General features: G+C 42.5%; 1 protein-coding gene across 6 annotated transcripts in view; it reads left to right on the top strand.

Moving 5' to 3' along the window:
- The window catches only part of LOC132875645 (mediator of RNA polymerase II transcription subunit 13-like), a 232009-nt gene that overhangs the window by 124100 nt on the left and 81172 nt on the right, over positions 1–26737 (top strand). For all 6 annotated transcript variants that reach the window (XM_060912571.1, XM_060912574.1, XM_060912573.1 and 3 more), the window contains exons 3-4: positions 7776–7860; positions 8147–8230. In XM_060912571.1, coding sequence (XP_060768554.1) covers positions 7776–7860; positions 8147–8230 — 169 coding nt within the window. The remainder of the gene's footprint in view (positions 1–7775; positions 7861–8146; positions 8231–26737) is intronic.

The raw sequence follows: 26737 nt of genomic DNA on the forward strand, positions 1-26737 counted from the left end.
CTGCGTGGAAGAAGCATCTGGAGACAGAAATCTTCGTTTCTCGGTCGTTAGCCTGTGCTACTTGCTCTCGATAGCACTAGCTTGAGCGCTTTATTAGCATTCGTTAACACTACTGATGAACGACTCGCGTTTGAGCTCACATTGGCCTTCGAGTAGGCCGAGGGCGATAAATTTTTGGCCCCTCCCACTATAAATCAAAATCCGATTGATTAATTCATCTGTCGCTTCCTATATAAACGTACACTGCCATGGCCTTCTGTCCCGGCAGTGAAGTCCTAACCAATGAGTGAGCAGCTCTGCCTAGAAACAACAAACAAAACAATCTCATTGGATAACTCGATTTTAATATTTTCAGGACAGTAACGCTTTCATTTCTGAAGCAAATTTGATAGGAAATGAGGCCAAATTAAAATTAGAAGAGAATAATTATCATGAACTTATGCATGAATGAAAGAAATTAAACATAACATTTGAAATGCTGATATGTTTGGGCTTCGCTGAAGGCCTAGAAGGCCCTGATGGTTCCCCTCTGTAATACTCTTACCAGGTATGTTTTTTCTCTTTCTCTCCAATTTGGTCACCTGTCAGTTCCCACCCACCAGCCAGCTCTCCTCTGTCGTACAACAGCTATCAACTGGGGGAGGGAGAAGGCTAACACGTTTTTCCTCCAAGACACGTGAAGCTGGACAAATGCATCTTTTGCAAACTGCTGTGTCACAGGGCTGCGTAACATACCCGGTGGTGTAGCGACAGGACAGGCAATTGCATAGGGCCACAAGTTTCGAGAAGGGTCCCAGGAAGGCCAAGACCGAGTCTATGAAAATGTCAAATTTTAAAGTACAGAATTCCAACGAATCCTCTGATGGGTAATGTACAATGCTATACCAGATACCCTGTCTAATGGGGGCACTATTTTATCTGATAACATGTGGGACTTGTGCAAGTTTAGCTTGATTTGTTGCACTTTTAGAAATGAAGACATCAGACCTGCCTAGGAACCTATAAAAGAAAGAGCAAAGAAGAGGAAAAGAGAAATCAGAATTCTGATAAGTGGTGGAGATAATCTGAAAAGAACTGTAGGCTAAGCCATGAAGTAATGTCTCACAAGCCCAACGTTATTTTGGTAAGCAAGCCGCTAGTTAGAAGTTTGAGTAACATAATGGCAACCAAGGACCCTGGGTGGCATGATGGTGTAGTGGCACCTCACAGCAAGAAGGTTTCGGGTTTGAACCCCACGGTCAATGGGGGCCTTTCTGTATGGAGTTTGCATGTTCTCGCCGTGTCTCCGTGGGTTTCCTCTGGGTGCTCCAGTTTCCCCCACAGTTCAAAGACATGCAGATTAGGTAAAATACCCAGCCAGTGGGGTTGCACAAGCCAGTGCATACTTACAGTAGTACTGGTCCCAAGCCCGGATAGGTTGGGGAGGGTTGTGTCAGGAAGGGCATCTGGTGTAAAACCTATGCTAAATCAAATATGTGGAACAGCTCTGCTGTGGCGACCCCTAATGGGAACAGCCGAAAGAAGAAAAATGGTAACCAAGGACCTGCATTAAGGACAACAGTTGACTTTTCTATGATGTGCAAATCTGCAACCGTGACCACTTTATACGTCTGGGTATGTTTTTTCCAAAACTATTGGAATTATGTGCCTACGCGTGTATCCCAGAGGATTACTGGTACCCGTGAATGTGGATCGTGATATGGAGATATCATATTTCTACACTGGCTATGTTTTGTCACTGTTGAATCTTATGCTGCTTTTCCACTACCAACGCGGCTGAGTCGGGCTGAGCCGTGCGGTGCTGAGTTGGGCTGAGTTGGGCTGAGTGGGGCTGTTGGAGTTGCATTTCGACTACAACCGCGCTGAACCGTGCTGGCTGGAAGTGGGTGGACACATTGGGTGGAGTTAGCGAAAGTGGGTGGATGTCACCTGATGTCGTTAGGCGGCGCAAACAGTGACATCAGTGATCTTTTAAGCGGTAGTCTCACGACCCGGATAGTAAACAATAAACATGGAGGACATGGAGTCGTTAGTGTTGCTGGTCTTGGTGCTGTGGCTTGTTGTCACCGACAACGCCAACAGATACTGGCAAGAGCGTATAGATGAGGCGAGGCGCATAAGGCTTCAGAAATTCTCGTAATTCGTAATTCTTCTTCTTCCAGGTTTACGGTGTTTACAGATTCCAGCGTGCTCGCGGGGCGTGTGTGGGCACGTGAGGACACGCCTCCTCACCAATCAGTGCACAGGGGAGTGTCTCCTCACGCCCCTAGCCCCACTCGGCTCGGTTTGGCTCGCTTCAGCCCTACTCCAAAACCGTGCGAGTTTTGGGTGCTAAGCAGGGCTGAAGCGAGCTGAGTCGTGCTGTTCTGAGGTAGTCGAAACGCGAGCCGTGTCGGGCTGAAGTGAGCTGAAGCAAGCTGAAGTGAGCTGAAAAAGGGTAGTGGAAAAGGGCCATTAGTGCCATTAACTGGGTTTTAAGATGTATGTTGCTCAACAATGCACAGACTTCTGCGAAGGCCAAATGCCGTATCTCGCAATGATAGCAAAAGTGAAAATATATTCATGGATTCAGCCTGTGACTCAGATTCGCTACAAAATTCAACAGGTTCTTCCTTGGCCAATGCTATACCCTTCCACCAAGTTTCTTGGAAATCGGTTTGGTTTTGTGCAATCCTGCTGACAGACAGATAAACAAACCACACCAAAAATAATCTCCTTGGCAGACGTAATGAAAAGGAAAAAAAAAATTGGCAGAAAGGCCGCTTGCACTCGAATTTCCAGCCTGGGACTCTCGCTGTTCCGAGAATTACCTCTGAACACCCTGCGAGGGAAAGTGCTATCGGCCATCTTCCTCATACACGAGCTCTCAGAAGCACACGACTGGCTAGTTTCGCTGTGATTGACAGGAAAGAGAGCATGTCATCCCTCCCAGCAGTGTTCACCAATTTTGCAACCTTAGCACCTGGCCGCAGATAGCGACACATGTTTCTAGAGAGAAAATGTCTTGAGAATGTTATAGGAACGATCAGCATACATTTCTTATTTTATAGTTTGAGTGGAAAACCTGGGGCGGCACGGTGGTGTAGTGGTTAGCGCTGTCGCCTCACAGCAAGAAGGTCCGGGTTCGAGCCCCGTGGCCGGCGAGGGCCTTTCTGTGCGGAGTTTGCATGTTCTCCCCGTGTCCGCGTGGGTTTCCTCCGGGTGCTCCGGTTTCCCCCACAGTCCAAAGACATGCAGGTTAGGTTAACTGGTGACTCTAAATTGACCGTAGGTGTGAATGTGAGTGTGAATGGTTGTCTGTGTCTATGTGTCAGCCCTGTGATGACCTGGCGACTTGTCCAGGGTGTAACCCGCCTTTCGCCCGTAGTCAGCTGGGATAGGCTCCAGCTTGCCTGCGACCCTGTAGAAGGATAAAGCGGCTAGAGATAATGAGATGAGATGAGATGCGTGGAAAACCTGAATTATGTGCAGTGTTTATTTTATACATTTGTTTTGCTCCATTGTTTTGAAGGATTCCACTGATTCGGGAGTCGATTGTATTTGCAATTTATTGATTACGGAGCTTCAGGAGAATAAAATTGAAGTTGATGGCTTGTGAGAAATTCGCAGTTAGCAAAATGTTTAAATCTACAACCACGGCACTGTTGCTCTCCTGTGAGGACCTGGTGTATTTATATCATGTGTACAGGAGTGAGGCATTCTGTTGCTAAGCAGTTTTGCGAGGCAAAGTTTCATCCCATATGCTTGCTTAGCTCCATTAGGCTACTAGGATTGTGATTTTTGTGTAATGTGTTGTGTTGAATGTTAATTCAGGATGGCAGGATGGAGTGAGATGACGACTTGGCATTAATGGCACGAGAGAGAGAGTGAGAGAGAGAGAGAGAGAGAGGATCTGTGAAAGATCATGATGAAAAATCTACTGTGGAGGGAAAAAAAGAAGTGTGTGCACACGTGTGTGTGTGTGTGTGTGTGTGTGTGTGTGTGTGTGTGTGTGTGTGTGAGAGAGAGAGAGAGAGAGAGAGAGAGAGAGTGTGAGGGAAAGATGAAGACAGAGGCAGCAGGAGTGCTGGAAGCAGCGGAGGAAGGAGGGAGGGGCAGCGTCGAAAAACGAACGTTGAGGATCTGTGTGTTCTCGCTGGCCGTGTTGCCATGGTTACAGGGGAATTCTGGCGAGTAAGGAAATTTCATTCACTCTGGCGTGGAGAGGGAAAAAAAATGGAGGGAAATATCAACAAAGCAAAAAGAACATGACAACCCTTGAGCCACCTTCAGAGACATGCGCGTGTAGCAACCCTTCCCCGGCCCCTCCTGCCCACCCGCTGTGTGTGTGTGTGTGTGTGTGTGTGTGTGTGTGTTTTCATGCATATGCTTTTATGCATATGCACCTAAGTGAGATATTTGTCTGAATATGCTAATCTCTGTATATTTATGCAGACCCTGGTGTGTGGTGGTGCTTGTGTTTATAATTTGGTGTGTATCGTTGTCAAGTTTTATGTGCTTGCCACCACCCTTTAAGCAAACACACACACACACACACACACACACACACACACACACACACACACACACACACACACACAAAATCAGCAAAATGCCCTCCAGGTACTGGCTGGACAAAAGGATCTTTCCACTGCACACACACACACACACACACACACACACACACACAGAGTGCGTTTGTCCATCAACACCAGTGCTGTGCTAAGGGTTCCATCTGTTAGGGTTTTGGTTCCTGTTCAAAGAATTAATGATACTTGGGGGCGGAGCTAGTTGTACATATACACCATTCTCATACATGTCAACCTTTGGTCAATCAAACCTGTATAACCAACCTCCAAAATCCGTATTTCCCTTATAAAATCCGTATAAGATGCAAATTAAAATAATTTACCTAAAATTTGAATGATAATTAACAATGATATATCCCAGTTACGTACTTTTTATTCAATATTAATAACAATAAACCTTCAGAATGAATACAAAGCTCCAATGTTTGACAAAAACACAAAGTGTTATCAGCGTAGTTACGAAGGAAATACTTCGTTGTTTGGAGTCAGGTTTCACCGAGCGGCTATTATCCGCGAGATTTCATATTAGCCACAAAGTCAGGAAAATCTGTTCGTAAAATTACGTTATAATGACCAAATACAATGAAAAGTATTTTTCCAGTCTCACCTGTGAAAGGTAATCCCATGTGATCTCGTTTGGACGGTAAACCTGTTGGTACAGTTAAACGCAGCACATGAATGAGGCATCTTTATTCTCGGCTACTGTCTAGACGCTATACCAGAGACGGCTGAAGAATCTCCACTTTGCCACATCCAATATGGCGGCGAGGATGACGTATGAGTCTACGCAGAAGGCGGCGTCTATATTTATATGTCTATGACTTCACGGTTGGCGGGATTCTCGCAATGCGGCGTGCGCATGATCAAAAGTGGAACGAAGTCTCGCTACCACAAGATAACGCGCGATTTCATAAGACTCTTTACTGGCTGTCTGTGGTGTACAGTACGTTTGTAAATGTTATGTGCTCTTTTATCATCATGGGAATTGATTATAGCTCTAAATAAATATTGAAGTTTTTTTAAAGAATCCGTATAACTTTATTTATATGCCTGTATACTACGTTTATTGAATCAAATCCGTATAAAATACGGACATTCCATATAGGTTGACATGTATGCATTCTATTATTATTATATTATTCTAAATAATAATATGTTTAAGCAGCAGAAAGTGTGTTTTTATGGCATAAAGACAGCGTATACACTCACTGGTCACTTTATTAGGAACATCTGTACACCTGTTTATTCATGCAGTTATCCAATCAGCCAATCATGTGGCAGCAGTGCAATACCACAAACAAACAAAACATCCAGTGAGCGGCAGTTCTGCGACAGAAACGCCTTGTTGATGAGAGAGGTCAAAGGAGAATGTCAAGATTGGTTTGAGCTGACAAGAAGGCTCCGGTAACAAATTATTCTATCCACGTTCACTGGATATGAGCAATCGCGCGCTCTGATTGGCTATCACCTCATACACCGTGAGTAGAGAAAAACAAAATGGCGGCACGGGTTGCTGAACCAACCGAGGACGAAATAAAAAGTACTCGAAAACAAAACCCTCAAAAATACAAAAAAGCAACAAAATATGGAATAAAAGTATTTGATGGTAAGAACGTATCTTTTTTTAATTTTTCAAGAATTATTATTATTATTATTATTGTAGCATTGTTTTTCACAAATTGCTCCTGTCATTTCGCCGGTTTGTTTACATTCGAAGCGGAAATGATTTTGTCGGACGTTTTGTATCAAGTTTTAATTGATCGAATTTCTCATCTCATCTCATTATCTCTAGCCGCTTTATCCTGTTCTACAGGGTCGCAGGCAATCTGGAGCCTATCCCAGCTGACTACGGGCGAAAGGCGGGGTACACCCTGGACAAGTCGCCAGGTCATCACAGGGCTGACACATAGACACAGACAACCATTCACACTCACATTCACACCTACGGTCAATTTAGAGTCACCAGTTAACCTAACCTGCATGTCTTTGGACTGTGGGGGAAACCGGAGCACCCGGAGGAAACCCACGCGGACACGGGGAGAACATGCAAACTCCACACAGAAAGGCCCTCGCCGGCCACGGGGCTCGAACCCAGGACCTTCTTGCTGTGAGGCGACAGCGCTATTGATCGAATTTATAAAAAGAGCAATTCCAGCGTTATGGACGTGACACTTGAACTCAAAATGGCAACAAATGACCCAGTGCATGTTTTATTGTCTCCCAGTATTTAAACAGGTGTTGCATATTTTAAGGCTGTACCATACTGGAGAAGTGATAGAACAAGAACAATTCCCATAGTACATCTAGGGCGTGCCAGAAAACGCCAATAAAAGATGCGTTATGGATGTGACAGAAAAAGTATCACTTTTCTTGGGTGACTGTACATTTTTATCAAACTCTGTGAAATTGTAAACCTAATGTCGAAATGGAGATATCCATTTGATAGAGGGGTCCAAGGTGAATATTAAAAAATCTTTGTTTAAAATATTTTGTATTTCATGCAGAGTTTCGGAAGGAAAAGTCAGCGTTATGGATGTGACGAAATTCCGTTATGGATGTGACGCGTCTGAAATAGACATGGCATATGTTTAGAAAATCAGCAATTTAACCACCATAACCCTTTGAAAAACTCTCTAAATATCAGCTAAAACTATCAAAGTTCTTAAATAATATTTAGGATGGCTATTGTTTTGCTGTTTTGTGGATTTTAGCATACATTTCTGTGGCTTGTGGCAATAATATAGAATTGTACATGATCAAAGTTGATTTTAGCTTGGGGTTTACATTATAAGAAAGAAAGACTGACGGTGACACATTAGGTTGGTTACAAATTGGTTCAACTTATTCACATCTGTAAAATACAGGCCTAGGTGATATCTCTGGGAGTGGTTTTGATGTATTACATGTTGCTTTATTTTTGCATGGTGAGGTTGACATTTACATGGAATTGCCCAAAAATAAATAAAAATGCTCTGTTTCTCAAAATCCAGTGAATGTAGATAGAATAAAACAGATATTCCACTCAATCCCGTCGTACACGGCTTTCAGCCTATCAGCTCATGTACGACTCGATTTCGTGGAATAACTGCTAAATAGCCACTCTTTACAAACGTGGTGAGCAGAAAAGCATCTCAGAATGCACAACCCATCAAACTGGCGACATTACAGTTACTGATGATTGTATTGTGTGTGTGTTTGTGTTTGCAGTGGTTGAAGAGGGACTGTGGGAATGTGGGCTTTCCTACGAGTGCAGGACACTCCTCTTCAAGGCTGTTCACAACCTGTTGGAACGGTAATGTTATAAACAACACACACACACACACACGCTTCCCGTCATCCTTCCTCTGTAACCCAGACGAGTTCACATTTATAATAGGTTTCTTGTAAATTTCTGTGTAATCTATTCATACTTAATAGATTAGTTGAGCAGAATTTCTGGCACTAGTTGCTTTAAACGTCACACACCGTGTGATTCATCAGTAAAGCAGTTTAGAACTCATCACTTCATGGAGATTGATTGAAACAACACCCTTTTAATGAAAGTACAGTAATTTATCGCTCCTCTGTGTTCTTTCCAGGTGCCTCATGGACAAAGACTTTGTGCGCATCGGCAAGTGGTTCGTCAAGCCATACGAGCTCGAAGAGAAGCACCTGGGCGCCAGGTGAGTCCTCGCCTAATGTACCATGAAACATACCTTCAGCATTAGCCAAACGGTCAAACAGTGCAAACATAAACATAACAAAAGAGGAACACATGACGGACCTTGTGATCATACAGAAATAGTCGTCTCTTCTCTCCTCTCCTCTCCTCCCATCTTCAAAAGTGGATTAACCGTGTTATCCTGCTCACACTACAGCGATTTACAGAGGATTACAATGTCTCATTTAGTAATAATCATGCATTCGAATCCTTTTTACATAGATTTAATATTGTGGAACGCCCCTGACAAATTAGTTTCAGCTACAACGTATGTAGCAACAATAAACAGAAAGCGGAAACTCCTCTGTCCTGAAGACTTTACTAATACCCCTTTTCCACCAAATCAGTTCCAGGGCTGGTTCGGGGCCAGTGCTGGTGCTGGTTCACAACTCGTTCAACTTGCGAGCCAGCTGAGAACCAGTTTGCTTTTCCATAGCTCACGGTGCTAAGGGGAGCCACGTCATTACATCGCTGTATACGTCAGTTACGTCGCTACGTTTGCATAAACCTTGGTGCGAATATCAAAGCAAAAACAACACGGAAGAAGCAGCAACAATAATAATAATAATGGATGACTTCGCGTTTGTACAGCTGCCGCTTCTCGTCGCTTAAAAATGGCGATCTTTCGCGGTCTTGTTATTGTTGTTGGTCTTAACAACTCCACCCCCCCCGCTGACGTAAGTGGTTCTTTCCTCTGGCCCAGCAAAGAGTTGGTGCTAGCCTGGAACCGGTTTTTCTGGCCCCAGAGCCAGTTCTTTGTCCAGGGATGGCAATTTTCTGCCGAATTTCAATTTTATCATTTTTGTGGAACGTCTAAATACGTAGAGAAAAGTTTTAGGGGGGGTTAGGTACCTAACTTTTATTGCTGCTACCGAGATTAGTGTCAAATCGTATCGAAACCACATGTCTCGCGAACAACGGAAGCTTCTATATCAAGTGTAACAATGAAAATAAGCAAACGAGTCTGTGATTGGTTGCGAAGTGAAGGATTCAACCAATGCGAAAGCATGTTTCATTTCACTGGCCGCCATTTTGCCTTTAGCTAAATGTCTTGCACGAGGTTTTGAGAGCATTGTTTTCCGCGGAAATATGAAGTTTTTATCACGAGATCAAGAAGCATCGGTGGCTGAAATTGACAAAAATGTCAAGAACAAATTTCGTTGGGATTGGCTACAGCGGACAGTTACTACGAAAGTGAAACTTGGAAAAAAGATCGAGGAGATCAGCGAGACGCTTGAACAGTTTATCAAGAAGTGCGATTTGCCTGGCAAAGCATTTTGCATTTATTGTAACGATGTGATCAACTACGGATCCCGTGGCTGTGTGGCATTAATTGACCATGCTTCTAAGGTCAAGAAACACTCGGATGTTATTGCACTTCGTAAATATGCCTGGGGCAGTCAGAGTAAGTTGTCTTTTTTCTATTAAACTTTAGATACTTACTTATTTTTATCATGTATTTTTCACACAATATACATGTAAAATGGCTAGAAAATAGGTAGAAGAGGCTAAAAAGGCTAAAGCTTCAAGGGGGCTCTGCCCCCCTGAACCCCCCGTTCGGAGTTTCAGCTGAAATAAAATTTTCCTGTTGCCATCCCTGTTTGTCAGTGGAAACAGAAAACCCGGTTCCAAACTAAGCACTGGCCCCGAACCAGCCCTGGAACTGCTTTGGTGGAAAAGGGGCATAAGAAACTTAGCAAAGCACAGGACTGTTACAAAGCACTGACACCTGAGACTCATTCCGTATATGTTCAATAAACATTACCACATCAGCAGATTTGCTTTCACCAATCCAACTATTACTAGTCTTAGATTATGTGAATGAGCTGTTACTACAGAAACAACAACATACTAAAACACGCACATTAATGTAAACCTATTGAACATGTGACGGTGTTTCTTATGTGGTTATACAAAAACAGTGCACAGCTTCTGACCAATCAGATTCGAGAATCGAACCACAGTTGTGGTACCAATACAGCACTCTGATTTTAATTACTGTATATACATATTTAGTATAAATACACAGGCGATTATATAAAATCGTGCGCACTGATTGGTCGAGAATTTCGAACTATTTCTCGATAATCATCTTGAGCGATTCGGCAAAATGGCGGCTGATCGCGTCGTCACAGTAAGCGAGGAAGAATTACAAATGATGAAAGAAAATGCTGTTCCTAAAAGCACTAAAGATGCCACGAAGTTTGGTCTAAAACTATTCAAATGTAAGGTGGGATTGGGATTTATTTTATCGATTTCAATATAAAGTATTTTATGTGAGTCGGCGTAGATAAGTGACACAAGTCTGCGTCGTGCCGTTATTACATTCGCGTGCTGCTTTTGAAGTTTGAAATAAATCATTTTTTAATATGATTTTTAAAAAACTTTTGAAATAATCACCCGTGTATTTATACGAAAACAATTATCCATCTCGGGCTCGGTGAATATCAACGAATAATAACCTTGACTTTGTCTCGGTTATTATTCACCAAAATTCACTTCACCTTCAGCAAATAATTGTTAATTAATGATAGCTACAGTACCAATCAAAAGTGCAAAAGGACACACCTACTTACTCATAGGGTTTTCTGTATTGTGACTATTTTCTACATTGTAGGACGTTACTGAAGACATCATAACCATGAAATAACATATATAGAACAAGTGTCGCCAGGCAAAACAAACCTCGCCCGGTAGTGCTTATGATGAATATGAAGGAAGATATCGTGGAAAAAAAAAATAGGTATCCTATGGGTCCATGTGGCTACTGCTTATAAATAAAATAGTTTTCTGATCCCATGTCCATACAGTAAATACAGCATATATATTTACTCTTTAGGGGTGTTCACACGGCAACTTTTACTCCGGTGTAGCACCGGGGCTGCCCCGGTAGAGCGTTCACATGGTACAAAGTTATACCGGTGTAGCCCCTGAAAGCTAGCCTGGGAAATCCCATGCTGCTTTGCACAATCGTTCCGATCTGAAAAGACAGCATGGAAACTATGGTCTAAAGGCTCGCCTGAGTTAGGGAGCCAATCAGAGAGTGGGGAGGGGTGGAAAGACGGTGACGCGTACTACTCGACAAACGGAAGCTTGTAGTTTATTTGGGACTGTTTACGGATCACATTTAACATGGCGGCGAGTGATACGAACCAAACTAACCAAACCAGCTTCTCTCATATTTGTCTTGCACAAACGGCAGTAATCGTTCGGTGCCATTGTTTTCCTATTTTTGTTTTACCTTCTCTTTCTCTTTCCTTCTCTTCTTCGCCTCTTCGTCACTCTAACTACGTCACTGGGTACAACTGCCATGATTGGCCATGGGCTACGTATACGCCAAATGATAGACATTCGCAACGTCCAATAAACGGCCGTTGACAATCGTAAACCACACCTCCCCTACGAGAAATTCAATAGGCGGATTCCAGACCATATTTCACTTGTGATATGGTCTGGTGTTAACCAGACTACCTGAAAGCTGCTTAAACCGGCGTAAATCTAACCCTGCTCGGGAGGTGGTTTAAGAAATTTACTCCGGAGTAAATGCTAGTTTGCGGGGCACCACCTATATAAAATGGGACGTCTGAACGCTACAGGGGGAGACTCGCTACGCGTGAAGAGAGCTGATTACAAACGGGCATTGCATAATTTGCATCCTGGTATTTTGCGCTTCCAAAATGGCGAATATCAACAACAACAGAACTGCGTGTCTTCCAGTGTTGCCAGATTGGGCGGTTTTAAGTGCATTTTGGCGGATTTGAACATATTTTGGGCTGGAAAACGTCAGCAGTATCCGGCAACACTGGTGTCTTCATCCACGTTGTTTTCCCGGCGCTTGGTGATGCCATGACAACCGGGAAAAGGAAGTACATTTTCACGCATGTGCATATTTCATTTCCGCATTATTACTATCGTATAGCACGGTCGCAAAAACTGCCTTGTGACCGCAAGTGGGGCTGCACCGGTGCTAACACGCTTCTCTCTAGTAAGCAGGTTTGTGACGTGTGAACGCTCCACAAAATTTACACCGGTGTAAGATATATCGCAACAAAATACATCGGTGCAGCATCGATGCAAATATGTGCCGTGTGAACACCCCTTATGAGGCAGTAGCCACAAAAATGAAACACAATCCAAAAATGAACAATTTAAAAATCACAGAAGTAAAATATACCAAGTGTCTGTACTTTATATTATTCTACTCTTACCTCTTACAGTTTTCGAAACTCAAACCTCCGAACCGAGGCTGACACACACACGCTGTCGCCATGATCCAAACTCTTATTTCCCGGAAATGGCCCGGTGCTAGAGCTCAGTGGAACGCACTTTCCCTCTGTAATAAGCATAAACATGTCTGAAAGTGATTTCTTTAGTCTAGTCCATTTATTTCGAATGGTGAACCGAATTGTATACACTCACCGGCCATTTTAATCAGAACACGCGTATGCGCAGTGTGCGATCGTTACACTTACATTCTTACAGCACGATGACATAATGGCTAACGCCTGTATATGAGGCAGTAGACACAACAAAAACGATTTTGGCCTTTTTGGTGACCTTGACTGGATGACCCTCAAAATGTTGGAGGTTCTATTTGAGACCAAAAACCCATCTGTCCTGAAAGTTTCATGAAGATTGGTCCAGCTGTTTTCCTGTAATATCGTTAACAAAAAAACCCGACCGAAAACAACACCTCGCCCCGCTTACTCCGTAGCAGGTGAAGTAATTATCATATGACCCGTACGGACCCGCATGCGCACTCTTAATAAAACCATTGGGAAAAGTCATGTGACTGGGCAGATATGGATTTCTGAATCCAGTGTGGAAAAAGCTGCATGCAGCCCCGGACCTGTTTCCCTCGCTTCCGCCGTTTTCATTTTGCTCTGAATTGTTACTTTGATAAATGAGCGACACAACTGAGCACAGCGAAAGCGAATTTTATTATCCAGATGATTTATCAGACACAGACCTAATGACTCGACTGCCGACTCGACTCTATTTTGTTTTCAAATCAAAGTTCTTTTGTGTAGGCTTAATAGGCTCATATTGATGTTGTCTCCATGAGCTGATCCGAGTTTGAACTGACTTTTACTAACGATGTTATCTTAAAATCGTTTTCATTTCGAGAGAACAGTAAAGCCAGTTGCATTTTATAGAAGTCAAATTGTTATTTCAAACTTGTGCAAAGGTGATTCAGCATATAAACGTTATGCTGTCAATCAAATAAAAATCGATTGGTTCGTTTCTCACACATCGTTGTTCATTGATTTCCACTGTGTATGTTAGTTAAAAAAGGTCATATGATAAAATGCTTATTGACTGAGTTGGGTCGGGCCGGACGGGAAAATATTTAGTTCTTGGTCATTTGTACGGACCAAACGCACCAAGGTCCGTACAGCATGAGCTCAAGCCAAATATTTTCCCATCCGGCCCTCCCACTCAGTCAATAAGTATATATGTAGCAAACAAAAAAAGTGTTAAAAAATATCTTTCATATTTTAGATCCTTCAAAGTAGTCAGCGTTTATCTTGATGACACTATACACACTATTGTCATTATCTTAACCAGCTTCATGAGGTAGTCACCTGGAATGCTTTTCAATTAACAACTGTGCCTCATCAAAAGTTAATTAATGGATGAGTTTCGTCTTCGTAATGCATTTGAGAATAAAATAGTAAATAACAAACATACAGTAAACAGCCCTATTCCACACCACAACTATAATGACCCACACTGTAAAAAAAAAAATCTGTTTTTTTTACAAAAAAAAAACCCTGGCAGCTGTGGTTGCCAGAATAATTCAGTATAAAATACAGTGAACATGTAAACAGTTTTACTGACCAAATAGTAGTTACAACAGTGTTAAACTGTAAAATAAACAGATTGTCCCATAATTTTGTACAAATTTTTTAAGATATTTTTTGGGCTTTTTCCACCTTTATTGGATAGGACAGTGTAGAGACAGGAAATGAGCGGGAGAGAGAGACACAGGGAGGGATCAGGAAACGACCTCGGGTCAGAATCGCATAGCACCTGAGCCACGACGTCCCCGGTAAAATTCTTAAAAATAAAAATTCAAAATATATGTTTGTTAAAGGGGCGGCATGGTGGTGTAGTGGTTAGCGCTGTCGCCTCACAATAAGAAGGTCCGGGTTCGAGCCCCGTGGCCGGCGGGGGCCTTTCTGTGCGGAGTTTGCATGTTCTCCCCGTGTCCGCGTGGGTTTCCTCCGGGTGCTCCGGTTTCCTCCACAGTCCAAAGACATGCAGGTTAGGTTAACTGGTGACTCTAAATTGAGCGTAGGTGTGAATGTGAGTGTGAATGGTTGTCTGTGTCTATGTGTCAGCCCTGTGATGACCTGGCGACTTGTCCAGGGTGTACCCCGCCTTTCGCCCGTAGTCAGCTGGGATAGGCTCCAGCTTGCTTGCGACCCTGTAGAAGGATAAAGCGGCTAGAGATAATGAGATGAGATGTTGTTGAGAAGGATACAACTTTTCTCTGTACAAAATACAAAAAAGTGTGTTTTCCACAACAAAATACAATATTTTTGAAATTTTTTATTTTAAAATTTGCAATAATTTTCGGTTCGACATTATAAAGCATCATACTGGTAAATAAACACAATATCACTGTATTTTGGTTAAATTGTAAAATTTATATTAAATTAAATTGTTAAATTAAATTTATTGTAAATTAAATTAAATTGTAAAATTTATTGTAAATTAAATTAAATTGTAAAATTTATTGTAAAAAATGAATTTTTATGTCGTGATTTCACAGAATTTTACTGTTCATTTTACTGACTTTTTTAACAGTGCATATTATATCAAGAACTGCTCAACTAAGTAAAGAAAAGCGACATGCGTCATTACTTTAAGGCACGAAGACGTGTCTTTTAATAAATAAATAAAAACAAACAAACAAACTCTGAATTAGAAGCTGCGTCCAAACTTTTGCCTGGTACTGTATGTCACACACAGATTTTATTTCACAATAACGCTCGACAACGAAGATTTTACTTTTGCATGTATTTTATGGATTTTGGGCTTCTGATGAGGAAAATGATATCGCTATCACATACCGTTTTGTAGATATAACCTATTTTTTTGTGATTCCCCATCATATTTGAAGTCTACTAGTATATTGCCCACAAAGAAAGCTGTTTCCGTTACTTTGGATGTAAAACTGGCGACCAAGACAAACCCTGGGCTTCTCACATTTGTTGTGCAGTCAACCTGGGAGCCATGCCATTTGCAGTCCCAATGATATCGTGAGAACAGAAGGATCACATGATGGACTGTTACTCCTTTCTGACCAATGAATCTGGCTTCTCTGCTTAAAATAAGACATTTATTGAAAACCCCAATCTGCCTTCAGCCACGAGACCAGTGGCACATGATGACAGTTTGCCAGTACCAAAGCCACCAGAGACATGGAGCCTAGATGAGCTATAGATAAAAAATACCACTGGAAAACGGCACTGATCCAGATGTTGAACCATTTACACCTGGCTATCCTCTGATAACTCAGCCAGAATTAAATGACCTATGCCCCTTTTCCACCAAAGCAGTTCCAGGGCTGGTTCGGGGCCAGTGCTTAGTTTGGAACCGGGTTTTCTGTTTCCACTGACAAAGAACTGGCTCTGGGGCCAGAAAAACCGGTTCCAGGCTAGCACCAACTCTCTGCTGGGCCAGAGGAAAGAACCGCTTACGTCAGCGGGGGGGGGGCGGAGTTGTTAAGACCAACAACAATAACAAGACCGCGAAAGATCGCCATTTTTAAGCGACGAGAAGCAGCAGCTGTACAAACGCGAATTCATCCATTATTATTATTATTATTATTATTATTATTATTATTGTTGTTGCTGCTGCTGCTTCTTCCGTGTTGTTTTAGCTTCGATATTCGCGCCAAGGTTTATGCAAACGAAGCGACGTAACTGACGTATACAGCGACGTAATGACGTGTCTTCCCTTAGCACCGCGAGCTATGGAAAAGCAAACTGGTTCCCAGCTGGCTTGCAAGTTGAACGAGTTGTGAACCAGCACCTAGTCAGGGGCGACTGACAAAGATGTGGTTTGGTGTCACCAGATACAAAAAGTTTTATTTTTCTGAGCTAAAAGCCCTTTTCACATACGAAATCTGTTATTGTGTAAGGAAAAGACAACGCTGAATAGATAACAAATTTGTATTCCCATTCAGTCTTCTATAACGGTGAAGTAACAAATATTGTGTATTCCCATCTGACTGTATTTAAAGGAATGCTCCAGAGCATGAACCTCCACCAGACATAAAACATGCAAGACCGGATATGACGTATAAAGGCCTCTGCATGCTCTTGCGACAAGGCTTTCGCAGATAGCTTTTCGCAGACAGTTGTAATTTATCTTTGAGCGGGGAGTAATAGGCGTGCGCGATGTTATTCACCGCCACAACGCAAGGGGGCGCGAAGTCGCTAGGAGTAGTTGGTGGGTGTGGTTAGTGGAGTGTTTATCCTCCGGTTACTTATAATGACTAGAACTGGAGTCGTATAGATGTACGTACTTCCTCAATCAACCGCTCTTCGTGCTGCTCCATCTTCGCTCGTGTTTTTAAAAATGCCGGTCGTGAAAACAAACCAAACCGGGAAAGTAGGGAAGCGGAAGTGCGTGTACAGCGGATGTAGAGTGGACCAATCAGAGCCCTCTTGTCTGCGACGCTGTCTGCGAGGCTTCTGCGGTGGTCACAATTTTTGGGAGGTGCGCGCAGAGCGTCTGCGAAGGTGGGGGGGCTACGCAGACACTGTCTGCGACGCTATCTGCGAGGACTGCGTTGTCAGCATAAATTGGCCTTTACTCATGAGGCGGCGAGTCCATTGTTGTGAAAAGCCCAAGCTGAGATGTTAGCAACATGACACGAGTCGAGCTGCATCACGTCTCTATTGAGAGAGTTCCCTCCCTGTTTCTGAACATTTGTTTTGTTCAAGCAAACGTTTGCTTGTATCTGCTGATGTTTTTTTCTTTTTTGTTGTTTGAGTTTGCTGCCGGTTTCTTTATACTGAGGCAGTACGAGTAGTTCTCATACTACTCATCACAACACGTAAGTCTGATGGTTCTAATTCCCACTGAAACCATGACAAAAGATTTCTGTAAATGTTACTAGGTCTCCAGGGGATAGATTAGCATTTTCAATTATGCCATTTTGCTCTCATTCCTACATGACACCATTACAGCATAATAGCAGAAATTATTCTCTCCACATTCACTGGATATGAGCAATTGCGTGCTCTGACTGGCTACTCTACTACTAGGCTATCAGCTCATATACCATGAGTAGAGAAAAACAAAATGGTGGCGCGTGTTGCTGAACCAACCGAGGATGAAGTAAAAACTACTCGAAAACAAAACCCCCCAAAAGATAAAAAAAAGCAATAAAATATGGAATGAAAGTATTTGATAGTAAGAATGTATCTTATTTTTATTTTTCAAGAATTATTATTATCACATTTTTCACGAATTGCGACTGTCATTTCGCCGGTTTGTTTACATTCTTCATCATTAAGCATTAAAATTTGTTGAAATTTTTTAGGTTCAAAAGCTCAAAGAAGTTTGAAAATTATAGAACTGAAATGTCCAAGGAAGAATTAAATAAATGTCTAAAGCTATCTTGTCAAATTTGAATATTTTACTACGCATGTATAGCCTGGCAAGCCAGACTAAATGTGAATATTTAGTCTGGCCTCGCTCGTAGACATTTCCGAAGGGTGGGGGTGGAACAACCCGCTGTCTTTCAAACTGTCTCTGTGTGTATAGGCCAACGCTCTGACCAATCAGCGCAACAGTGACTGTGACGTAGTCAGAGCGACAGAAAGCAGTGGGGGAGGCCTTGAAATAAATAATTTTTCAAAATGCATATTAATTAATAAACAGGTTCTAGATATTAAGAAGTTTGGAGATAATGACCACAAGTTTGGAGTCTGTACCACATACTTAACATACACTCTTATTTTTTTCAAGTGTTTTTCAAGGGTTTGCTTAAACTGTTTTTGAGAGTTTTTATTTTTATTTAGTGGTGTTTGGTGAAATAATTTCCCTTAAATTTAAAGGTCCCATGGCATGGTGGTTTGTTGATGCTTTAAACGGGCTCGTGGAGGTTTCCGGATGTTATATCCGCAGCCTTTCTCGAAATGAACCCTCTGCACATAGATATAGCCTCCTGGGAGAAAGCCCCATTTCAGCGCTTTTCCCAGTGCGTCGTTTTGCTAATGAGAAGCAGGAGGCGGGGAAGGGTAGAGGGTGGGGGTGGGTCTTATCATTAATATTCATGACATGTAAACGTGTTACCTCTGATTGGCTAACAGCACTGTGACGCTACCTCCAGTGGGTCAGAACAAGCGGATGTGGGTGTCTTACTATGGCGAGAGAGAAGGAACAAACCGCGAAGGGAAAAATACCGCGCGCTGACGTCATTAAGGTGCGACGCGAGGAAATAAAATAAATTCAACAAATGTTTGGGTTTTTACTGAACAAACAAACAAATAAAATGAACGAGTGACTTAAAAAAAAGAATGTGGGTGTCTTTGTAAAAACTGTTTTGATTGGCTATTATAACAGAGCATGCTGCATGCTTTTTGGTTTTGTAGCGCAGAGTACCTGGCTAACTGCAGGAAGCGGTTAGCTGCACAGCTAATGTAGCCATTGCAAGGCTAACGTGGCACCGATTTTAAAACACGGCAAAACGACTTAACAGTTATACACTTACTTGTTCGGTGTTTGTGGCTGATGCGGCAGGGATGCTTGGTACGGACCCAGGCTTCAGTGACAGTTGATGTGCAAAACCTGCCCTGTACTGTCCCAAGTTGTGGAAACATTCATCAGGAAAATGCTTCCGACAAACATACACCGTCTTAGGTAGACTCGACGGCGTATTATTGGAGTAAATAAAATTAAGCCACTGCGTCTTCAGGGGCTCTCCCGTCGGCAGTAAAAACAGACTCCTTTCTGTGTTGTCACATCCATGTACAGCGCAACTTCCATGTTTGGTGGCAACTTTTGAGCTGGGCGGGCAATCCATACAGTGGGTGGGAATCCAGGGGGGGGCGTGGGGATCATCTCCCTTGCTGACGTAGGCAAGGGAAGAGGTTTATCAACGCGCCGTTTTGACGCGTCATTCTCAAATGTTGGGCATAGTTTGGTTTACACATTATGAAATTTCTAGCCACTGGGGTGACTTAAGAAGGTCAGAGGAACTCATTTTAACGTTAAAAAACCTCAGAAAGTGAAAATTTCATGCCATGGGACCTTTATAATAACGGGAAAATAAGAAACAATCAAAAAGCAATGTTTCAAAGCTGTTTATTAATTCTTCGTACTGCACAAACTAGCCCCATCCTTTTGGCTACGAGCGGAGCCAGCTGGTAGATCAGACTTTTGCCATAGCCGGTCAGCAAAACAGCGAAAACGTCCTTCTTGAAAAGGAATGAGCGGAGAGCCTCTTCTTGCTCATGTTTCAACGAAAACTCCAAGTCTAATTCTTCTAAAACTGATTCCAAAGCGGAGTCAAACGAGCGCTGTTCACTAGCCGTAGCCATCTTTCCTGTTGTGCTTTCTCCAGCGTCGCGCAGCTTTGTCATCACTCCTGCAAAAGCCCGCCCAAAGAATCCAAACAAAAACCTTGCATTGTGATTGGCGGGCACGATTTGATGCCCGGGGTGCTTTGTTGATATGGTGCGAGGCTAGACCCACTCGCAGGCAAAAAATATTTTTGGCCGCTAGGCGGGTGGGTCTAGTTTACTAGGCTAACGCATGTATGCAATTTGTCACGTGTCCGCTAAGCAGAAATGATTTTGTCGGACGTTTTGTATAAAGTTTTTGTTCATTGAATTTGTAAAAAATGAAAATAAAAATGCTCTGTTTCTCAACATCCAGTGAATGTGGATATAATAAAACAGTTATTCCACTCAATCTGGTCATACATGGCTTATAGCCGACTTGGTGCTCTCAGCTCATGTACGACTCGATTTCGTGGAATAACTGTTAAATATATGATTTCCAGTGTGAGTGGAAATGGGGTAATAGAGTCATGTTACATAAAAAAAAAAAAAACCCGGCCGCTCTATAAGCATTTCATCCCAGAGCTGAAAACTGTAGCACATAAACCACGTGTCGACCCAACAAAGATATGTATACCTCCTCTTCATACAAACCTCGGATTGATGAAAAGTTTTCTGAAAGCAATGAAGACAGAAGATGGATTTCACTATTTGATGTTTCCAAGAATAACTGATGCCAAGATTAAGGAAGGCATTTTTATTGCTCCACAAATCAGACAGGTCATCGATGATGGGGAGTTCGAAAACTTGCTACCAAGGCCAGAGAAAATAGCACAGAAGGCATTTAAGGATGTTGTTGAGAATTTTCTTGGCAACCACAGAGCGCCAAGCTACAAAGAGCTGCCTGACGACATGCTTAAAGCATACACAACCATGAAATGCAACAAGTCATGAAGCTCAAAATTCATTTTGTCATCTGTATTCATACTTGGACTTCTTCCCTGTTGATCTTGGTGCAGTCAGTGAGGACCATGGTGCAAGGTTTCACCAGGACATTGCGACCGTGGAAAAGCGGTATCAGGGCAGTTGGAATCCATCAGTGCTCACTGACTGTTGGACCCTGAGACGAGAGGCACCAGATGCTGAGTACAAACAAAAATCAGCTGCAAACATTTTAAGCTCAGTTGAATGAACACAATGTGCCAGCACCATTATGCAGTTAAATATAATGCTATTTAATGCGATATAAGATAAGGGGTGGTGTAGTGGTTAGCACTGTCACCTCACAGCAAGAAGGTCCTGGGTTCGAGCCCAGCGGCTGGCGAGGGCCTTTCTGTGCGGAGTTTGCATGTTCTCCGCGTGGGTTTCCTCCAGGTGCTCCGGTTTCCCCCACAGTCCAAAGACATGCAGGTTAGGTTAACTGGTGACTCTAAATTGACCGTAGGTGTGAATGTGAGTGTGAATGGTTGTCTGTGTCTATGTATCAGCCCTGTGATGACCTGGCGACTTGTCCAGGGTGTACCCTGCCTTTCACCCATAGTCAGCTGGGATAGGCTCCAGCTTGCCTGCGACCCTGTAGAACAGGATTTGCAGCTACAGATAATGGATGGATGGAAGATAATATATTCCTTTATTGATCCCATGAAAGAAAATTCAGGTGGTGCAGCAGCTCAAGTACAATGTGATTAAATTCAGAATTGTACTTTAATATTTCTCCAAATTCCTAGGTGATACCTTATATCAGAAATTATTCTCTCCACATTCACTGGATGTGAGCAATCACGCGCTCTGATTGGCTACTCTACTACTAGGATATCCGCTCATATACCGTGAGTAGAGAAAAACAAAATGGCGGCGCGTGTTGCTGAACCAACCAAGGATGAAAAAAAAAATACAAAAAAAAGGGGGCGGCACAGTGGTGTAGTGGTTAGCGCTGTCGCCTCACAGCAAGAAGGTCCGGGTTCGAGCCCCGTGGCCGGCGAGGGCCTTTCTGTGCGGAGTTTGCATGTTCTCCCCGTGGGTTTCCTCCGGGTGGTCCGGTTTCCCCCACAGTCCAAAGACATGCAGGTTAGGTTAACTGGTGACTCTAAATTGACCGTAGGTGTGAATGTGAGTGTGAATGGTTGTCTGTGTCTATGTGTCAGCCCTGTGATGACCTGGCGACTTGTCCAGGGTGTACCCCGCCTTTCGCCCGTAGTCAGCTGGGATAGGCTCCAGCTCGCCTGCGACCCTGTAGAACAGGATAAAGCGGCTACAGATAATGAGATGAGATGATGCATTTTGTCGGATAACTGCGTAATGCTGCTTTTGTGGTTTACGTGACGTGACAATAAAATAACATGAATGTTAACGTTTCACTTTAACCACAAAGAAATAAATTTCGCCGTGGAGTTTTAGTTACTTGGTGTATAATTATGGTTACAATGCTCTGATATTTTTCACACCTTTCCGCACGAACTTGGTTGAAAGAAACGTGAGCCCGTCCTTCGAGATGAAACACTCGAGGTGTTGTCTTCGGAGTGAGAGCGTTCCCACCTCTCAGCGCTCCTCAGTGATGAGCCTCAGCAGTGTAGTGTCACAGCAGTTCGCACCATGTGGCAGAGGAGTTTGCGAGCGTTTAGTCGTTCCCTGGAGGCATCCGTGGCAACAAATTCGCAGGTGGGGGTGCCACTTGTGGCAGAGTGTGTGACAAGGATGACAGTGTGTGAGGGGGAAAGGGTGCCAGACGGTCCAAGTGTGTGAACGTGGAAGGGGTGTGTGTGCTGCAAAAGAGATAATGGAGTCAGATTAGAAGGTTGTCAGAGCAGCATTTGAGTAAATGTGACTTGTTTGACTTGACATTTGACTTGGACTTTTCAAATCGGACGAGAGATTATTATTATTATTATTAAACCTTATAAGTGTGATTTAAAGGTTTTTGTGCTTTGTGTTTCTTCCTTCATTACAGACAAAGGTCTGTAATGCTGAATCCAACTCGCCTGTTGTGATGTAAATATTTTAAGCTTTGAGGCATGACCATGGCCTCAGATATTTCTCTGGAAGTGGCCAGGGGCTGAGAGGAATTTTAGTTGGAAATCCAGTTTAACACGGGGCGGGGAGCACAAAGCTGGGGTTGCCATGTATACCATTTTCCAACTAAATTGATCTACGGATTTATTTCTTGTCTGTAGGTACTTTGCATGTATCAGATGAATTATATTTCCATATTATAGCATGCACTAACACCATGCCAGGTGATCTGTACGTAATCTAAGCCTGATAACACTCTGATTTAATAATACATTGATTCTTGCTGATACGGTGAAGCTTTTCCAGGAGGAAGTGTCTGTTTAACCTTTATGGAAGGAGTCTCCAATGTCAATGCTTTGTAAGTGTTTTTCCGCCATGGGAAAGTCTTCAGAACATAGGATTTGCGTCTCTATAGCATGCATTTTTTTTGGAGTATAAACGACAAGGGGGCGGCATGGTGGTGTAGTGGTTAGCGCCGTCGCCTCACAGCAAGAAGGTCCGGGTCCGAGCCCCGTGGCCGGCGAGGGCCTTTCTGTGCGGAGTTTGCATGTTCTCCCCGTGTCCGCGTGGGTTTCCTCCGGGTGCTCCGGTTTCCCCCACAGTCCAAAGACATGCAGGTTAGGTTAACTGGTGACTCTAAATTGAGCGTAGGTGTGAATGTGAGTGTGAATGGTTGTCTGTGTCTATGTGTCAGCCCTGTGACGACCTGGCGACTTGTCCAGGGTGTACCCCGCCTTTCGCCCGCAGTCAGCTGGGATAGGCTCCAGCTTGCCTGCGACCCTGTAGAACAGGATAAAGTGGCTAGAGATGATGAGATGAGATGAGATGAGATAAACGACAAGAGAGAATAAAAATAAATGCTGATTGAAGTGATAACCAGAACTAACTTGTTTCTTGGAAGTTTCACAACATCAAATGGAAAGCTTAAACGTAAAAGTACTTTGATGTATCATTTGTTAATAAATATAAAAATTGTAATCGCTGCCAAATTGCTGTGGTATTTACCAATTATCGCTGAAGGCAGGGTGAATATTGGTGAATGATAACCGAGACAAAGTCTAGGTTATTAATTAACAGTTATTCCATGAAATCGGGTCGCACATGAGCTGATGGCCAACGAGGCACGTAGCGCCGAGTTGGCTATAAGCCATGTACGACGAGCTTGACTGGAGTAACAGTTTTATTCTATCCACATTCACTGGATTTTGAGAAACAGAATATTTTTATTGTTATTTTTTGCAAATTTGATAAATAAGAACTTCATACAAAACGTCCGACAAAATCATTTCTGCTTAGAATGTAAACAAACTGGCGAAATGACAGAAGCAATTTGTGAAAAATGCGATAACAATTCTTGGAAAAAAATACATTCTTACCATCAAATACTTTTATTCCATATTTTGTTGCTTTTTTTTGTATTTTTTGGGGTTTTGTTTTTGAGTAGAGTTTTAATTTCATCCTCGGTTGGTTCAGCAACATGCTCTGCCATTCTTCTTCTTCTTTAGGGTTTTTTGGTGGTTGGCAAACCAACTTAAAGGTGTATTACCACCACCAACTGGGCTGGAATGTGGAACTGAAACAGCTAAAAGAACTATATTCTTTTAACTGTTTCAGTTTCTTTTAACTACTTGATAACAAAGTGATATATCTGACTTGATGCACTCCGTCATTTTGTTTTTCTCTACTCATGGTATATGAGCTGATATCCTAGTAGTAGAGTAGCCAATTAGAGCACACAATTGTTCACATCCAGTGAACGTAGATAGAATAATCACTGATATTCACTGAGCCTGAGGCGGATAATCGTTTTAGTATAAATACACAGGTGATTATTAAACATTTTTTTTAATTAAAAAATAATTAATTTCAGTGTTCAAAAGCGGTATGCAAATGTAATGCACGCAGACTCGTGTGACTTATCTACGCTGACTCACATATAATACTTTATTTTAAAATAGATAAAATAAATCCCAATTCCACCTTACCTTTGAATAGCTTTAGACCAAACTTTGTAGCATCTTTGGTACTTTTAGGAACAGCATTCTCTTTCATCATTTGTAATTCTTCCTCACAACTCTGCTTTATATTAGACCATATTTTTGTTGAATAGTTTCCATAAACTGCACACCCCTAGCGTTTTGTTTCTTATAGATAATACAGTGGTGCTTGAAAGTTTGTGAACCCTTTAGAATTTTCTATATTTCTGCATAAATATGACCTAAAACAACATCAGATTTACACACAAGTCCTTAAAGTAGATAAAGAGAACCCAGTTAAACAAATGAGACAAAAATATTATACTTGATCATTTATTTATTTATTGAGGAAAATGGTCCAATATTACATATCTGTGAGTGGCAAAAGTATGTGAACCTCTAGGATTAGCAGTTAATTTGAAGGTGAAATTAGAGTCAGGTGTTTTCAATCAATAGGATGACGATCAGGTGTGAGTGGGCACCCTGTTTTATTTAAAGAACAGGGATCTATCAAAGTCTGATCTTCACAACACATGTTTGTGGAAGTGTATCATGGCACGAACAAAGGAGATTTCTGAGGACCTCAGAAAAAGCGTTGTTGATGCTCTTCAGGCTGGAAAAGGTGACAAAACCATCTCTAAAGAGTTTGGACTCCACCAATCCACAGTCAGACAGATTGCGTACAAATGGAGGAAATTCAAGACCATTGTTACCCTCCCCAGGAGTGGTCGACCAACAAAGATCACTCCAAGAGCAAGGTGTGTAATAGTCGGCGAGGTCACAAAGGACTCCAGGGTAACTTCTAAGCAACTGAAGGCCTCTCTCACATTGGCTAATGTTCATGTTCATGAGTCCACCATCAGGAGAACACTGAACAACAATGGTGTGCATGGCAGGGTTGCAAGGAGAAAGCCACTGCTCTCCAAAAAGAACATTGCTGCTCGTCTGCAGTTTGCTTAAGATCACGTGGACAAGCCAGAAGGCTATTGGAAAAATGTTTTGTGGACAGATGAGACCAAAATAGAGCTTTTGGGTTTAAATGAGAAGCGTTATGTTTGGAGAAAGGAAAACACTGCATTCCAGCATAAGAACCTTATCCCATCTGTGAAACATGGTGGTGGTAGTATCATGGTTTGGGCCTGTTTTGCTGCATCTGGGCCAGGACGGCTTGCCATCGTTGATGGAACAATGAATTCTGAATTATACCAGCGAATTCTAAAGGAAAATGTCAGGACATCTGTCCATGAACTGAATCTCAAGAGAAGGTGGGTCATGCAGCAAGACAACGACCCTAAGCACACAAGTCGTTCTACCAAAGAATGGTTAAAGAAGAATAAAGTGAATGTTTTGGAATGGCCAAGTCAAAATCCTGACCTTAATCCAATCGAAATGTTGTGGAAGGACCTGAAGCGAGCAGTTCATGTGAGGAAACCCACCAACATCCCAGAGTTGAAGCTGTTCTGTACGGAGGAACGGGCTAAAATTCCTCCAAGCCGGTGTGCAGGACTGATCAACAGTTACCGCAAACGTTTAGTTGCAGTTATTGCTGTACAAGGGGGTCACACCAGATACTGAAAGCAAAGGTTCACATACTTTTGCCACTCACAGATATGTAATATTGGATCATTTTCCTCAATAAATAAATGGCCAAGTATAATATTTTTGTCTCATTTGTTTAACTGGGTTCTCTTTTAGGGCTTGTGTGAAAATCTGATGATGTTTTAGGTCATACTGATGCAGAAATATAGAAAATTCTAAAGGATTCACAAACTTTCAAGCACCACTGTAATGAGATCATATTAGAACTTCAGTTAAAGTACTGTTTACAGAAACGGCATATTTGAAGATTGCTTTTAAATACTGTTGGACATTAAAAGCAGCGTCTCGGGATTGAAATGGAAATGCTTCGTACTGAGTACTGAGTTTAGTTCCTAGACCAGTGCGATTGCTATAAATGAA

This window comes from Neoarius graeffei, chromosome 28 (genome assembly GCF_027579695.1).
Source record: "Neoarius graeffei isolate fNeoGra1 chromosome 28, fNeoGra1.pri, whole genome shotgun sequence".
Classification (NCBI taxonomy): domain Eukaryota; kingdom Metazoa; phylum Chordata; class Actinopteri; order Siluriformes; family Ariidae; genus Neoarius; species Neoarius graeffei.